Source organism: Hypomesus nipponensis, chromosome 11 (genome assembly GCF_054491055.1).
Source record: "Hypomesus nipponensis isolate SF chromosome 11, ASM5449105v1, whole genome shotgun sequence".
NCBI classification, from domain to species: Eukaryota; Metazoa; Chordata; class Actinopteri; order Osmeriformes; family Osmeridae; genus Hypomesus; species Hypomesus nipponensis.
In genome coordinates, this window is record NC_140371.1 from 14,134,760 (window position 1) to 14,150,884 (window position 16,125).

The 16,125-nt window shown below is 46.6% G+C and overlaps 3 protein-coding genes across 4 annotated transcripts in view; 2 read left to right on the forward strand and 1 right to left on the reverse strand.

Moving 5' to 3' along the window:
- The window catches only part of adam12b (ADAM metallopeptidase domain 12b), a 55,716-nt gene extending 50,020 nt beyond the window's left edge, over window positions 1-5,696 (forward strand). The window contains exons 21-23 of the mRNA XM_084709221.1: window positions 215-463; window positions 3,153-3,328; window positions 3,584-5,696. Coding sequence (XP_084565347.1) covers window positions 215-463; window positions 3,153-3,328; window positions 3,584-3,635 — 477 coding nt within the window. The 3' untranslated portion in view covers window positions 3,636-5,696. The remainder of the gene's footprint in view (window positions 1-214; window positions 464-3,152; window positions 3,329-3,583) is intronic.
- Window positions 5,697-5,740: 44 nt separating this feature from the next.
- On the reverse strand, window positions 5,741-8,617 carry fank1 (fibronectin type III and ankyrin repeat domains 1). Of its 2 annotated transcripts, none has more exons than XM_084709224.1 (11): window positions 8,454-8,617; window positions 7,916-8,096; window positions 7,689-7,813; window positions 7,501-7,582; window positions 7,357-7,431; window positions 7,131-7,196; window positions 6,838-7,003; window positions 6,497-6,640; window positions 6,152-6,229; window positions 6,026-6,070; window positions 5,741-5,940 (listed from the first exon to the last, which is right to left on the reverse strand). In XM_084709224.1, the coding sequence occupies exons 1-11, from the start codon at window positions 8,464-8,466 to the stop codon at window positions 5,887-5,889; spliced, it is 1,029 nt and encodes a 342-aa protein (XP_084565350.1). In that variant the 5' UTR covers window positions 8,467-8,617; the 3' UTR covers window positions 5,741-5,886. The 2 variants fall into 2 exon arrangements, with proteins under 2 accessions (XP_084565350.1, XP_084565349.1); XM_084709223.1 differs by having other exon boundaries at window positions 7,357-7,449.
- A 184-nt stretch (window positions 8,618-8,801) lies between these two features.
- Window positions 8,802-15,942, forward strand: dhx32b (DEAH (Asp-Glu-Ala-His) box polypeptide 32b). Its single transcript, XM_084709222.1, has 11 exons — window positions 8,802-9,404; window positions 9,802-9,995; window positions 10,732-11,125; window positions 11,353-11,589; window positions 11,694-11,778; window positions 11,883-12,032; window positions 13,287-13,478; window positions 13,591-13,731; window positions 13,935-14,125; window positions 14,277-14,467; window positions 15,198-15,942. Exons 1-11 carry the CDS (start codon window positions 9,084-9,086, stop codon window positions 15,376-15,378), a joined length of 2,277 nt encoding a protein of 758 aa, XP_084565348.1. The 5' UTR covers window positions 8,802-9,083; the 3' UTR covers window positions 15,379-15,942.
- Window positions 15,943-16,125: the final 183 nt, after the last annotated feature.

Below are 16,125 nucleotides of genomic sequence, written 5' to 3' on the forward strand. Positions count from 1 at the left end.
ATACCAGTTCAAACTAAAACAAAGACAATGATCTCTCTGCCCCTCTTCCTACCCCCCTCTCTCTCCCTCCCTCTCTCTCTCCTTCCCCCCCCCTCCCTCCCTCCCTCCCTCTGTCTCTCGCTCTCTCCCTATCTCTCCCTTCCTCTCTCTCCCTTCCTCTCTCTCCCTTCCTCTCTGCATCTCCGGTTCTGTCTGTCTCTCTCTCACTCCGCAGCCGTCCCACTTCAGTTCGGAGCCTCTCTTACCCCCCCCCGACTTCCCCTCCCACAGCCTGCGCCGACTGCCCCACTACCAGCCCATACACATCAGCCACCCCATGCCCGTGTCCCTCAGTGTGGGCCAGCCCACCCTGCCCCCGGTGCCCCCCCACCACAGGGCCCTGACACCTCACACCAGCTTCTCGTCCTCCCGGGCTCCGAGCTCCCAGAGCCTGCCCCGCCAGCAGGCTTACAGACTGGATCAGGTGGGTACTCGAGGCGTCATACTGTCCTGCTGCATGACCCCGGCTTATTTAGCAGGACTCGACAGGGTTTCAAATGGATTAATACACAATTATAGCTCAGTGCTAGAGCAGTTGACTGCAGATCAAGAGGTTGTGGGTCTAAAGCCCCCCCCCCCCCCCCATACGTCACTTTGGATAAAAGTGTCTGCTAAATGAATGCATTACCAATAAATGCATTACATAAACACACCCAGAGTTGATGGCACACATTTTAAAGGAAATCTAACCCATCTGTGTTCATCACACCATGGAGATTTTCTGATATGATTGGGTGATTCATTGTTAATACATACCAAACTTTTTTTTAAGTCATCTCTATTACAGACCAGCATACGTACAGTTTTCGATGTGGATGAATTAGACACTTGGCAGAGTTGCTGAATTTGTCTGTCCGTCATACAGTATTGGCCAGACAGTATTGGTCATACAGTATTGGTCAGACAGTATCTTCCAGACAGTATTGGTCTGACAGTATTGGTCAGACAGTATTGGTAAGACAGTATTGGCCAGACAGTATTGGTCAGACAGTATTGGCCAGACAGTATTGCTCAGACAGTATTGCTCAGACAGTATTGGTCAGACAGTATTGGTCTGACAGTATTGGCCAGACAGTATTGCTCAGACAGTATTGGCCAGACAGTATTGCTCAGACAGTATTAGCCAAACAGTATTGGTCAGACAGTATTGCTCAGACAGTATTGCTCAGACAGTATTAGCCAGACAGTATTGGTCAGACAGTTTTGGCCAGACAGTATTGGTCAGACAGTATTGGTCAGACAGTATTGGCCAGACAGTATTGGTCACCCAATTGGCCAGACAGTATTGGTCAGACAGTATTGGCCAGACAGTATTAGTCGACTCTGCCTGTGTAGCTGATCCAGAAAGCACCATGTCAGCTGTCGCTGCTTTACGAGGTGTTCAGCACTGTCTGGCGGCAAAGCTGTAAAAGAGGAAGGAAGACATTGAGTCTCCAGTGTATGTACATGCACTTGAACTAGTCCCAGATGTTGCGGGCAGAGGAGGGGGATGGAGGGAGACAGATACAGATCTGAAACATCCTTCCACGTGGGTGAGCCAGCACATGGAGCTCATATCAGGGGTTTGAGTTCAGATCCTGAGGCCCACAACCTCTTCCTGACCAGAACATGTACAAACTCTCATTGCCACACACAAAAGTGAACATCTATGGTATTTGGCACAGTGACTTCACATCCAAAAAGATGACACTTAAACGTGTTCAACTGAAAACATACAGACTTTTCTGAACCTGGACATCACCAATTATGGGCTTCCTCCTCTCCTCCTACCCTCTCAACCTTCTGACCTCTGGCAAGGTCTCCACAAGGAGAGACAGGCTCAAAGTGGAGCTTTAGGGGTGTTCCATTCTGCAGCAATCTCATTGCATATGCTTTTAACTGTGTGGAGAATCTCAGGTCTGACTAGTGATGTTGAGCATCTCGACAAGCACAGCGGCCTGGTAAACCTTTTTACCTACATAGTGTTTCTAAAAGCCTGTTTAAGTGATAAACACACTGTTTTGTACTGTACCTCCTATTTTCCGATCCAACGTCACTGGACCAAGTCTCAAACACAAGTAAGAGTGGAAAAGAGTGGGATTTTGTTTTATTTGGAACATGCATGATAACGTGATAACGTGCCACGACGGCTTCATCTCAGACAAGTACATTTGTTTGTGTGATAGAACCCAGTCATTAGTGTGCAAAGAGGGTTATATCCAAAAAGCTATCATAGCTATCCTTGACTGGACTGTTGCCATCTCCCTCGTCAATGATGGTTTGCGGTCTGTGACTGTCCCCGCCGGTATGCAGGTCATGTCTTCAGCGGAGGTCATATACAACCTCCCCCCACATTTGGCTGCAGCCACATGAGCATGACCGCACCAGGCACACGATGCAGTGACCTGTCCGAGGAGATGGGGGGTCAGTCAAGCATCGTAGGTGCAAATCACCTCCACCAAACCACTGACATGTTTAACATTATCCAGGGCGTGAGGTCCCTTGTTGTAAGATCTGGACCATGCAGGTGACACAGGCACAATGACACACACACACACTTCCCAAAACCACTGACAAATGTTTCACTTATTATTCTGTCCTCTAAATCTCCAAATCTCATCCGTCTGGTGTTGTCTGAAGCTTGGCAGCTCCCTGCAAATGTTGCACAAGGTTGGTCCCTGGCCCTGCTCTTCTGACACTGTGCAGAACAGCTGTGAAGCCGGTAGCAGATGTTAGCCATTATGTCCCCCTCCCCGGACCCACCCCGCTCCTCCCCCAAGCCAGATTAGTAACACATGATGGCACCGCATTCAGACAACCTCCCAGTCAACACACACAGAGACCTGATGGTCTCAGATACAATGCTTCGGATTCACCTCAGGACGTCTGTCTCAGATTGTGACACAGTGCCCTCTACTGAAGCAACGGGGACATTCTTTGTTGACCTATTCTGGGCAGAATATTAACTTACACTTGTAGTTCATACTCTTTGGTTCCCAGTTGTCGAACCTGTGTAGGATATGATTTACCCACAGGCACGACATCCTCAATGACCTTCCATGCCTTGAATCTACTAGAATCTCCAATCAACGTAAATTCGGAATCGGTAAAGCCTACAGCTTGTTGTCTTTCAGGAGCGTGAGAAGCCCAGCCCTCCCCAGAAGCCCTTGCCTGCTGACCCCCTTGGAAGGACCTCCAGACTGGGCCGCAATCACTTGGCAATGGGGGTCCACCTGCCTGGCCCTGGACCCCTACCTATCCCCATCCCCACCGTGCCCAGGCCTCCTCCAGCCATCCCGCTACCTAACAGGTGTGTTTGAACCCCACACTACAGAGTTCTGTTGGTACATTGTTCACACAGTAGGTCTAGAATGGGAATTGTAGCTCAATACATGTTTAGACTAAAGGTTTCGAATATTAGATCAGTAGCTGTCAATCCCAGGGCTATTACGAGTTGATGTTGCTCTCTTAAGTCTTGCAGTGGTCTCTCAGGTTGCACGTGTGTGCGTGCATATGTGTGTGTGTGTAGGTACTGTATTTACACATGGTTTTCATCACATTGCAGGCCTGCGCCCATGCAAACCCTGAGACTGCCGAAGCCTCACTACGAGCGCTGACCTCACAAGGCTGAGGCGGAGTAATGAAGAACTAGGAGACGCCCATTTGCACTACAGGACTCTCTGAGCCATCTCGGACATTGGTGGGGTCTCAGACTATTAGGGAAATGGGGATCGACGACTCGCCTTGGTGCTGTCACTCTAAAAGGTTTCTGTCATCCTCGCTCAGGTACCAAAATGAACTATTTAACTTATTATCAATATGTGTGCACCTCGCTCGAAGTAACATCAATTTCCCCTAACCTCAACCAGAAGAGTGATCTGATGTGTTGTGTGGGGATTTTCTTTTGTATTTCTTTGTGATTTTTTACTGTTTGGAGGGAGGGCATACTGAAGAAAGCGTTTTTTATATAACCTATGAAGTTGCTTAAATAATTAAAGAGACATAGAATCCTTAGAAACGGGTTGTTTGAGGTCAAAATGAAGGGAAACTGACTTGCTTGGAGAGTTGTAGGAATAGATACTGTGCTTGTAGTTTTCTTAGCAGTGCAAGCAAGTTTGGGTTTGTGTTCAGTTGATCATCGATAACTGTTTGTACATTTTCAAGACATCTATTTCCCTCATGCAACCAATGGAGTTATGTCTACCCAAGAACACAGGTGCATTTCAACCAACTACAGATGCTGAGAACGCAAAATGACTTATTGTTTACATGTTTGTAGTTTGCTTGACATTAATTTACTTGGTAAATCTTCTCTGTGTGATGTTAAGTGATTGCCACCTTTGTTAGCATTAGTATGGTCTGTGTAGAATAATGGTTTATTCACAGGGTATCAGGCTCAGAAAGAAGCACAACAGGGTACTTGACCTTGAATTGTGCATTCCTCTGATGAACTGGAACACATTTACAAGATTGACAGATGGTTATGTGCCCATTTTTGTTTAAGTCAGGACCAAAAACTTGAAAGACATGCTGCATTCGCCCATTTCGTAAAGATTACAATCTCTGACAGACTTCAGACTATTTGCTGGCAGCTCTACGATGGGTGAATGCTCTTCGTGGATCATGAGTCTGACATGACCTGGCAGTGTGTTCCAGGAAAATACAGTAACACCAATTAATGCAATAGTGGATGAGTTCTGTGTCATCGAAGACTGCGGAGCTATTCCATACTTCAGTGTCAAGATCACATCAGTTTTGTTAACGAACCAAACCCCACTCTGACTTACACTAAGTCCTGTTTTTCACTGGGGTCTCTTAACAAGGTTTCAACTAGGATTACCATAAAAACATCCACACGATGAGATCATCGACTAGATACTTCCCATTGTTTAAAGTTCTTAAGCACCCATGGTAATCCTGTTTACAATGTCCCACAATTAAGTTGAAGACTTATGAATAGGTTAAAATGACTCTAACCAAAATATAAATTCATAAAGGGAGTTGTGATCTTGTACACAATCTTTTTCACTAGAACTTTGTGTGGTGCTAAGTGGCTGTGTATATTAGGCACACTTGTGTGTAGCAGATCTGTGTTCTTGATGAGTCACAATCTAAATCTTTGCTCAGAAAAGCTTTCTGTACAAAAACAATTGTGGGTATCATACCTGGATCTCTGTGAATTATGTCTTCATTTTGTAGTTTCTAGGTCCGGATTCACATTATACTGTATGTATGTCTCTACGCAGATCGTTTCCTATCTTCAGTATTGTGCAATGCAGAAGTCACACAGAGCAACATTGGGAACGCATCACACTTGAGTATTCATTGTTTTTCTGACGAGTAATAACTAAATATCGGTTTATGCCATGTCTTTTCTTTTCATTCATAATGACAAATGTACTGAATGTTGATAACTGTAAAAGTTTCCAAAGCCCAGTTGTACAGTTCCTATGAATAATGTGTCTGTTGGTATACGTGCTACTTTAATGTTTTCATTTTGACAAGAACAGTCATTTGAGAGCTAACATTGTATGATGGTTCCTTCTGTAATGAGTCTTGGGGCTCGTTCATAGAAGTGTGTTCATTAAGAATGGGAACAGCTTGTTGCCCAGGACAGCCTCTGATCAAAACCACATATGCAGTGAATTCATACAGATAAATAAATAAAGTTGGAAACACTTTCTTACACTTCTTTCTTTTACTTAAAATTCAAGCAACAACAGTTAAGCAGTCAGTTAGAATAGGTGACTACAAACAATCGTTTTCATGTGTAACACATTTTTATTCAAAGTTGAATTACTAAAAATGTAAGTTATCTTTTCAAAGTAGTAATATTATAAGTATTTTGTATCTAATTCGTATTCATTCTTACTCTAATTCATGGGCTGTACTCTTCTTTCGTTCCAGTAGATTGATGATGTTCTACAGGAGAGGAAAAACAAGATTAATTCAAAGTAAATACAACATAAGAAACAAGTATGATATGATTTATTGAGAACAACCTTACCTCTCTTCCAAAGGCCTTTGCCATTTCAGCAGCCCCCGATCCAAACTGCAGACATACCAGTAAACATCAGTGATTCCAACAGGTACAGAGTCATAATGTCAACCCCTCCCTGTGGTCCTCCCTCACCTCATTCTTCACATCGTGGTCTGCCCCGCTGTCTAACAGCAACTGCACCAGCTCCTCGTGGTTGTTCAACACTGCAACCTAGTGGACATCTGAGGTTAATACCCTTCATCTCTTCCAACGCGTCTTGCAATAGTTGGGAGTTAAACCAACAAAACCAGGGTTTGATCCACCATATTTCCCACGCATACACCCGCTATTCTAGCATCTCGCATACGGTAAACATCATCGACTCTTCCCAGCTCTTCCACACGTGTGGTGGGAGCCCTCCATGGGGGAGAGCGAGGGTGTGGCAGAGCGAGGGTGGGTGTGGCAGAGCGAGGGTGGGTGTGGGCCGGTGCCACGCACCATGAGTGGTGTCTTCCCATCCTTATCCCTGGCGTTGACGTCCGCCCCGGCTCTGATGAGGAGAGAGGCCACCGAGGGGTTTCCGCTCACTGCCGACACCCTCATCAGAGGGGTCCACTGCGACACCCCGTCGCGAATGTCAAGCTGGGATCAGAGCACAAACGGGTTTGTTACATTACATTACATTTAGTCATTTAGCAGACGCTCTTATCCAGAGCGACTTACAGTAAGTACAGGGACATTCCCCCCGAGGCAAGTAGGGTGAAGTGCCTTGCCCAAGGACACAAAGTCATTTGACACGGCATAGACACATGCTGTTCCTGCGTCACCCTCGGTCTCACCTCGCATTTGTCCTGGATCATGTAAGCGATGACAGCCAGGTGTCCCCCGTCTGCAGCCCAGTGGAGAGGGGTACAGCCCCCCATGTCCTGGGACTTCCACGACGCTCCAAACTTTCTCAGGTACTTCACTATGTCCAGGTGACCAGAAAAACAGGCCAACATCAGGCTGATTGGGCGGGGGGAAAGGGGGGGGGGGGGGGAGTAGGATCAGCTTTCGAGTTCAAGTTTCCAAGCGAGAGTCAGACCGATGAGCAGATGGGTGGATAAAGGGGGGGGGGGGGTACTTGACACACCTGTCTCTCCCACTGCCGTTCTTCATATTCACATCTGCACCGTGCTCCACCAGTTGGTGGACAATTCTGACCCCAAAAAAGAGTGCGTTGTATTCATTGGCTATTGCAGGCAATGCTGCTGCTGGCTTCCTGGAGGCCTTGAACTGATGCAGCGCTGCTTACCAGGTGTGTGTGATTCATAAGCAATACACACGAGACTATAACTGGTGCTTTGTTTCTACTGTACCTGGCAAAGCCTTTCTGTGCAGCCACCATGAGAGGAGTGAAGCCTAGTTTGTCATGGACATTTACGATGACTGACCTGCAAAAACAAAAACAACTAATTCAGTCTCATGTAACGTGATCGTTGTCTTCCTCAATGCTCACCCACCCAGACTGCAACACTCTGGTCATTTCCTCCTCATCATTCATGTTGACAGCACGGTGCAAGCTCATCCCACTCACTGGCTCACCTGCAAGCAAGATAGACATTTCAGGTGTCAACATGCTGTGCTAACAGATGAACCTTTTAGGTTAGGGATTGATATGTTGGTTAACCGAGGCTGGTTATTGACTCACGCGTGGTGGAGACAGAGACACATGGGCTGCAGAGGGACTCTCCTGTTGGCCGGGTGAACCTGAGTCTAAATTTGTAAGCAGTGCTGGGGTCCAGGCCTTGCACAGTGTGTTGGTTGCTGTACCCACTTAAGACCCAACAATAACACATTCAGCCAGCATTTCAGCAGATTACTGTAAAAAATGTAGTGTGTGGGAAACCTATCTCGTGGTAATCTATGGATACTCACACGTAGATGGTCCCGTATGTGTGTGATTTGAGGTCCATCTCTTCCACAGAGAAGCTGGTCCATCTCTCAGGTGGACCACTCCTCGGTTCATTCTCCTCTGTCTCCCAGCACAACTCAATGCTGTGATGGCTCACTTTTCCAATGACTGGGGGTGATGGTGTTTTAAATGGTTTAGGGATCCCTGAGCAATATGTTGCACGTTATGGGAAAGAGAAAGGGGCATGGTCGAGTGGGTCCAACATTCCAGATGAAGTAACACATTCAATGTGTCATCGCCGGTCACTAGATGGCAACAAACACTCAAAGTAGGGAGAGCTAGCTAAAATTCTGATTATTCATTTTGTTGGCGCATATAAATGCAGATCTCTATTAATGCTAATATGGTTCTTACACATATTTTGTATTTCTATTTGAAAAGCTAACTAGTGCTACCATATGTCCATTGCTAGCCAGATACAATAAGTACCGCCGTCCTGTACTGTAGCTAGCCAATTTCCTAGTTACAAATCAAAGCCACCTAATGAAGTTAGATAGCTACCTGTAGTTGTCATCGAAATAGGTTACGTAAAATTCCTTGAAATATGTAACAAAATCGTTATTCAGTCCAATAATCCAAATGAAAAATGTTTACTATTAAACTTGCTAGCTAGTTAGCTTTCTAGTTACTTTCTCATCACAAGAGACTGAAAAAGTGTGTGCCTGTTGATGGTTTCTATGGAAACAAGTGAACCACACTAGGGGAAATTTTTTAGACTTTTGGCACCAAGTTGGAAAACTATTTTCGCATAGAGGATTCAGCATATTCTCCAGATTTTGTTTTATAATATATATATATATATTTTTTTTTTCTTTTTTTGCAAATAGACGATGATTTAGCCATCTATTCTCATTAGGCATTGTTCTCCATTCCATGATGTTATGTCCCTCCTCCTGCTGTCTCATCTGATCTGGAGGACTAGTATCACCATAGATGGGATTAGTGACCACATGACCACATTCAGTGTTCATGGTCCACTGAATCGTGCCTTTCTATTGCTTCTGGCAACAAAGTTAGAGCGGCAGCAAGCACAGTCCGCCAAAACTGCAGAGAACGACTTTGAATATGATTTTACGCAAACTGGCTCACATTTATTTTGAGTAATTCCTAACGCTGTTCATTTGAGCGCACATGGACATAATCGGACAAGGAGTGCGTCGTAAATCGCAATTGATGGCGCAGGACATGGCAACAGCAGGGGAGGAGTATTTGGAGGAGAAAATGGGCTACGATTCAGATGGAGATGTGGCAAGTGAAGAGAATGTGGAATATGATGATGTACTGGAACTTAATCAATTTGATGGACTGCCTTATTCCTCACGGTATTATAAATTGCTGAAGGAAAGGACTGCTCTCCCAGTTTGGAAAGCCAAGAGTGAATTCATGGAAACTTTGGTCAATAGACAGTTTGTTATGGTCAGTGGCACTACCAAAACAGGCAGAAGTTCACAGGTGAGTTGACATAGGCTACAACTTAAACTGCATGATTTTGTAAATTGCCAGGTGTCAACTTGGAATAGTTACTATATATAGTTCTCAACCCTGGTCCTGGGACTCTTGTATGTTTTAGATGGTTCCTTGTTTTAACACACCTGATTCAAATGAATAGTCATTACCAGGCAACTGCATAACTAGATAACAATCCATTCATTTGAATCAGGTGTGTTGGAGCAGGGAAACATCTAAAACATACAGGGGGTACCTGAGAACCAGGGTTGACCACTTCCTTAGATGTCACATACAATATGACATGGTTCCATATGAATTCAATAGCATTCTATGTGAAGTGTTATAAATCACCTTCCAACAGAGTTCATCTACTCTTTCTCTATCATTGTGCTATCTCCAGATCCCTCAGTGGTGTGCAGAGTTCTGCCTGTCAGTTCAGTACCAGAACGGTATGGTGGTGTGTACTCAGATACACAGGCAGCAGACAGTGGATTTGGCCCTGCGGGTGGCTGACGAGATGGACGTCAACATTGGTCATGAAGTGGGCTACAGCATTCCATTGGAGACATGCTGCTCCAGTGACACTGTCCTCAGGTCTGTAAACACGACTCATGTACCATACTGCGGTATTCACACGCACCACAGTCATAAAGACACACTTTCTCAAAACTCCCTCGCGGGTTGTGTCTCCCCACCTCCTAGGCGGCTGTCCTTTCTTTAAGAGAAAGGAAAAAAGTGAACAATAGGCTTGAGGGGCCTCTTTTCAGGGGGCTTCCAGGCAGCTGCCCAGTCCTCTGTCGGTCCATATGCTGCTCTCCCGCCTCACCCCCCACTAGAAGTCAGGCAGAGAACAAAGACAACACAATCAGGCAGGGGGCTAAAGATATATGCAGCCAGGGAGACCCTATGAATTCGCTCACCACATTAATTACCAACGGAGTACATTAGGCTTTGTTACAGAGTGGCCAGTCACCGCAGATTCATTAGAGCACCAATCAGGGGCATGTGTTATGGACCCTCTACTTTGTTAAACCCTGAAGAGCAATTTGATGAATTGCTTTGTGCATGTATTGTGGCAGTACAGATAGTAGAGCTATATTAGGGCATGGTAATGAAGGAGCTGTATTGGTTTTAGAGGACTTTCTATTAGTCTTTTTGTATTTAGTATAACTATTTAGTGTAACTATTTAGTGTAACTATTCTCACTATTTAGTGTAACTATTCAGACTCACTTATAATAATTTAGTACAACAATTGGACTCAGTTATGCTCACTGTTCTGTGTAACTATTCAGTATCATCATTATTCTTCCCTCTTACTCCTGATCCAGGTACTGTACTGACGACATGCTGTTGAGGGAGATGATGTCCGACCCCATGCTGGAGCAGTACGGCGTCATCGTCATCGACCAGGCCCACGAGAGGACGGTCAGCACGGACGTCCTGCTGGGTCTCCTGAAAGACATCAGCCTTCAGAGGCCAGAGCTGCGGGTGGTGGTGCTCACCGCCTCCCATCCCGGTCCCAAGCTGCTGGCCCACTGGGGCTCAGGCTCAGCGGCGGCCCCTTTCATCCAGCTGGAGGGCCTGGCTGGAGGAGAGGTGGTGCACAGCAGCAGTGCTGGGGCCAGCCAGAAGGACTACTTTTGCTCCGCGCTGCGCCTGGTGCTCGAGATCCACCGCTCGCAGGAAGGAGGAGATGTGGCGGTGTTCCTGGCCACCTCTCAGGTTCGTCCTGTCAGGGTGGCTTAGAGCTGTGAAGTGCCAAGGCTAGGGTACCATAACCCTCGTAATTTTGATGCTGTCTTTTTACAAAGGGAGTTGATGCTTATTTATGCGTCTTCGGGTCAGCGATCAAGTTGGTACAAAATGTCATCTCCGAGTGAACCAGTCTTGGAATGCGTAAAAAAAATCCCAAACGTCCCTCCCTCTCGCCCTCTCTGTCACCCTACCAGGAGATAGATCTAGCCCAGGACATCCTGCGTCGCGAGGGGCCCAGTCTCCCCACAGCCCAAGGGGAGCTCCTGCCCATCACCGTGCACCCTGGGTCGGGGTGCAGTCTGCTCGTCCTGGGGGAGGGGGAGGAAGGCAGGGCCAGGAGGGTCTTCCTCACCTCAAGCCCAAATGAGGAGCTCTTCTGGGCTGTCGATTCAATCCGCTTCGTCATCGATGGTGGGGTCCAGAGAAGATGCGTACGTAGTCAGGATGGATCTTATACCTCAAGTATACTGTAACTAGATGTGGAAGTGCTGTGTAGTAGCTTTGATGTTGATCTGTTTCTGGTCATCTGTAACAGGTATACAACCCCAGGATCAGGACTAACTCTGCTGTCATACGGCCAATCAGTAAGAGCCAAGCAGAGAGTCGGCGGCAGCTGGCAGGTCAGACTGCTCTAAAGCGTGAATCAATTCTTGGCATCGACTAGTCGTCAAGTGATGTGCAATTCTATTATCTGTTCCCTTGTTAACCTCAGTATCCCCCGCAGGAAAATGTTTCTGTCTGTACCCAGAGGACACGCCTCTGGCCAATGAGACGCGGCCACACATTCTGGAGTCTGACATCACTTCCACTGTGCTCTTCCTGAAAAGGATGGAGATTGCCGGCCTGGGCCACTGCGACTTCATCGACAGACCTGGTCAGACCATAGAAAATCATGTTGTAGCTTGTATCAAGGACTATGTGCTACCGTGAATTGTTTGTGTAGGGTTTGTTTTGATGTAAGTGGTTAAACTGGAAGCACAAGATCAGCATCCTGATATGGATAGCATGCTGTTGTTGGGGCTGAGTTCTATTTTGAAGTTTTCGAGTCACACTGGGTTTGGGATGAGCCCAGTAGAATAGGCCTGCGTGGCCGACCCCAGAATCGCCCACTCTGTTCTATTGGGGGTCAGTGAGCCGTGGGTGAGCTGAGCTGACAGGGTGTTCAGCAGCCATTGTTTTAGGTCTGACCTGCTTCCGTGTACTGAGGTCGGTCCGTAGAATTGATGAAACACACACGCTCTCTTTCTCTCTCCTCCTCCCTCTGTCTTCCTCTCTCTCTCTCTCGTCCTCCCAAACTTGGCTCCCCATGCCCAGGGATGAGCAGCAGCTGCAGAAACATTGCTAAACACTCATTAGCAACAAGAGCCAGTCCAAGCTGTGTGCTGGTGTGTGTGTGTGTGTGTGTGTGTGTGTGTGTGTGTGCTGGTGTGTGTGTTTCTGTGCTTGTGTGAACAGTCCATTCAGAGCCCATGATGGGATGACATGGATAAAAGGTGCGCGTCTCTCAATCACGGTCCCCCATTGCCATGCTATTAGGTTGAGACTGTTGCCCATTATTGTGATTTTGACATTCAGTGCTGCAGCACTGTGGTGCACCATTATGATATGGCTACAACGGAACATCCTATCCTTTCATATCAGAGCCACTCAGTGAGTTGCATTGTGATGCATGACAGGTGCTAAGGGGTGTGTGGAGTCCTAATCTGCTGTTATTGTTTTGATGGCTTGGCCAATTCATAGGCTATATCAGAGTGACATGTTTCCCCTCCCTGAAAATATTCCAAATCAATTGAGAGCCAGCAAGTCATTATTTTACAAAGGCATACATTATCAAAATAAAAATAATAATAAAAAGAAATATAAAAAAAAAAAAACTGTTCCATCATATCCCTCAACCTACCCTGAATATGGTCTACTGTAGCACTGGTGATGGCTATACTAACCATCACTGGGATACACAGTCAGTTCACATATTCAAATCAAACATGCAGACTAAATCAAATGTAAATAATTGCATATGGTCATTACGCTGAGTAACACATTAGTCTCTGATTACAGTTTTTCAATCAATCACAGTCACAACTACCATGTCCGCTGGACGTGACCTCCATGTCTGTTCTCCCCCCAGATCCGGAAGGTCTGATGCAGGCTCTGGAGGAGCTGGACTACCTGGCAGCTCTGGATGACGACGGCAACCTGTCCGAGATGGGCATCATCATGTCCGAGTTGCCCCTGGAGCCCCAGATGGCCAAGACCCTGCTGGCCTCCTGCGAGTTTGACTGTGTCAACGAGGTGGTCACCATCGCTGCCATGTTGACCGGTGAGAAGGCCTGTGAACTCTGAGAGTAATGACGATTCACTTATCGGGCTTTGTGGTTTTATAGAACTGTATTGGGCTCAAATCCCTCCCTCCTTATTCATCCCTCCTTCAGTTCCTTCCTGCTTCCTGGTCCCCTCGGCGGAGCTGCGTCCTGAGGCTGCCCAGTGCCACATGAAGTTCCAGCACCCTGAAGGAGACCACTTCACCCTCATCAACATCTACAAGGCCTTCAAGCAGCACCAGCAGGAGCCAAGTAAGTCCTCACAGTACCCACACATCAAGGAGATGCTAGCTGGAGGAAAGTATTTTAGCACCTTACTGACTAACGTCCATAAGGTCAAAGAAGGAACAGACATGCGTTTCTTAAAAAGATTGCTCAAGTGGTTCCAAGTTGACGGACATCCACATGCTAGCAGTGAGGCTACAGCTGCCTTTGCCGTCTCTCCCGCCCCTCAGACTTCTGTGTGGAGAAGTGGTGCCAGGACCTCTACCTCAGCTTGCCCGCCCTGCAGACAGCCGATGCCCTCCGCTCCGAGCTGATGGCCACCCTGAGGAGGATCGAGCTGCCCGTGTCCATGCCAGCCTTCGGCTCCAGGATCAACACCCTCAACATCAAGAAGGCTCTGCTGGCAGGGTTCTTCATGCAGGTAACAGCATGTCAACATTGGGCTGTGCTCGGTATGTGTTTAGTGCCATGAGGAATTGACCACTCCCCCAAAAAATGGGACAAGCTGGGATATCGGTGTTGTTTTAAGGCATTTTCTGAAAAATGCGGATTTCCCGTGTTCTTTTTCCCAGGTGGCGAGGGATGTGGACGGATCGGGGAACTACTTTATTCTGAACCACAAACACGTAGCCCAGATCCATCCTCTGTCTGGCTACGGCGCCAAGATCCCCAAACTGGGCCTGCCAGACTGGGTCCTCTTCCACCAGTACTCCTTCTCCGAGGACAACTGCCTGCGTACCGTTTCACAGATCTCCCCGGAACAGTGAGTAACCGCAGTGGATCTGGATCGGGATTAGATGAGATTAGATTCGATTATATGTGCTTGACCAGCTAAAGGAGAGGACAGTCTTGTGCTTTGTGATACTGCACGGTACATTCAAATAGTTTTATCCTGATTTTATGTATATAAGGTCTGTTAACGAGTCTTCATCCCAAAACGTCCACTGAAGCTTAAGAGTGCTTTAAAACTTTGGAACCTCTAAGGGACAAGACCAAGAAGAGCTAAGGAATCAAACTATTCTAGTCGAGTTCTCCCTGTGGTTCCTGTCTTTCCATGGCCCAGTGGAGAGAAATGTTTGTAATGGAGGGGGGAATTCCTAATCCCGTCCTCCAGTATCTCGTCTCTGAAAGGGGATTAGGGATTGCACTGCTCCCAGGGAGAGTGGCGATGCAGCTTAACAGAGAGTGTTAATGACACACAGTCCAGCAGCCTTCACATTCTGGCTGAGGGTTCCACATCCACAGAAATGTCGCTTTTTTAAATCTCTCCACTATGCTCAAAACAGGGCCTCCGGCTGATGTTTAAAATGATTTTAATCCCTCTCTCTCTAGAAATGAGTGGGTATCATTCAAAAATGACCTTGGTATGAAATAAACTGGGTCAGCCTCTTTGTTATCGACGGGTTCGGTTTTGGCTCATTTGATTCCTGCTGAAGCTGTGTCCATGACTCAAAGAATGTCTCTGTCCCTGTATATACTCTACCAACCTCCAGGTTCATTCAGATGGCACCACAGTACTTCTTCTACAACCTGCCGGCCAGCGAGAGCAAGGACATCCTCCAGCACATCCTGGACCATGGAGCTGCACACTGCAAAGGCAAGAAGACGACCAGCCCCATTCTGGAGACAGACTCCCCAGAGGAACAGCCCTACGAGAGATGTGTCATACAGTAAACACCCAGGAAGACCAGGTCTACGAGAGAAGGGTTTTACACTAAACGAGATGCTTGCCATCTCTGTCCTTGGACAGCGAGCGTCTCTCTACAACCCTAGTTGTAACTAACTCAATGCTGTTTGTCGACAACCTTATTAGTCCTCGGGTGTACAAAATTAGGCCACTAAAAGAAGACGGACAGGCAGCTATTCAGGGATGAGAGACTGCTGTAGGCTGGTTGGAGCAAGAAGTCCGTATCCATGCCTCATCTGCTTTGCACTAGTATTACCTTCAAATCTGTGTCTCTTAGTAAAATAGAGGCACAGTAAGGAATAAAAACCCAGGACAGAACTACATCAGTGACGAATGTCAGGGCAACATGACCTTTACATACAGTGTTCAAGCACATAGAGCTTAGAGTTAATAACTCGAAATCTGCTAATATATGGAAACAAGACTCCCGGTCCTGATTGTCAATTTGTTAGTTGTTATTTAAAGACATGTTTTAGTGACTATGTATTTATAGAGCTTTCTTCCGTTTTGTTACTTGCACTTTAATAATAAATATTCCTGCCTGAAACAAATATTCCTCTCTGAAACAAATGTATGCGGTCAGACGTACATGCAAAAGATGTTTCGTCTGAGAATGTTTCTTCCTCCACTGCATTCCTAGGAGAGCTAACAGTTCATGGAATGCTGGATCCCTTGGGCACTCTTTAACCACTTCTGCTAGTTTAACCTTCTGTCTTCCCCTATTAAGTTCCTCC

What these genes read in the sequence shown, in the direction of transcription:
- fank1 (XM_084709223.1), bottom strand. An exon ending in AACGGCAGTGGGAGAGACAG is followed by an intron (nt 7,004 to 7,130) that starts GTGTGTCAAGTA and finishes CCGCCCAATCAG; the next exon opens with CCTGATGTTGGCCTGTTTTT. An exon ending in CAAAGGCCTTTGGAAGAGAG is followed by an intron (nt 5,941 to 6,025) that starts GTAAGGTTGTTC and finishes CCTCTCCTGTAG; the next exon opens with AACATCATCAATCTACTGGA.
- dhx32b (XM_084709222.1), top strand. Translation starts at nt 9,084, where the DNA reads ATGGACATAATCGGACAAGGAGTGCGTCGTAAATCGCAATTGATGGCG. An exon ending in GAGTCGGCGGCAGCTGGCAG is followed by an intron (nt 11,779 to 11,882) that starts GTCAGACTGCTC and finishes TATCCCCCGCAG; the next exon opens with GAAAATGTTTCTGTCTGTAC. An exon ending in CGACTTCATCGACAGACCTG is followed by an intron (nt 12,033 to 13,286) that starts GTCAGACCATAG and finishes TTCTCCCCCCAG; the next exon opens with ATCCGGAAGGTCTGATGCAG.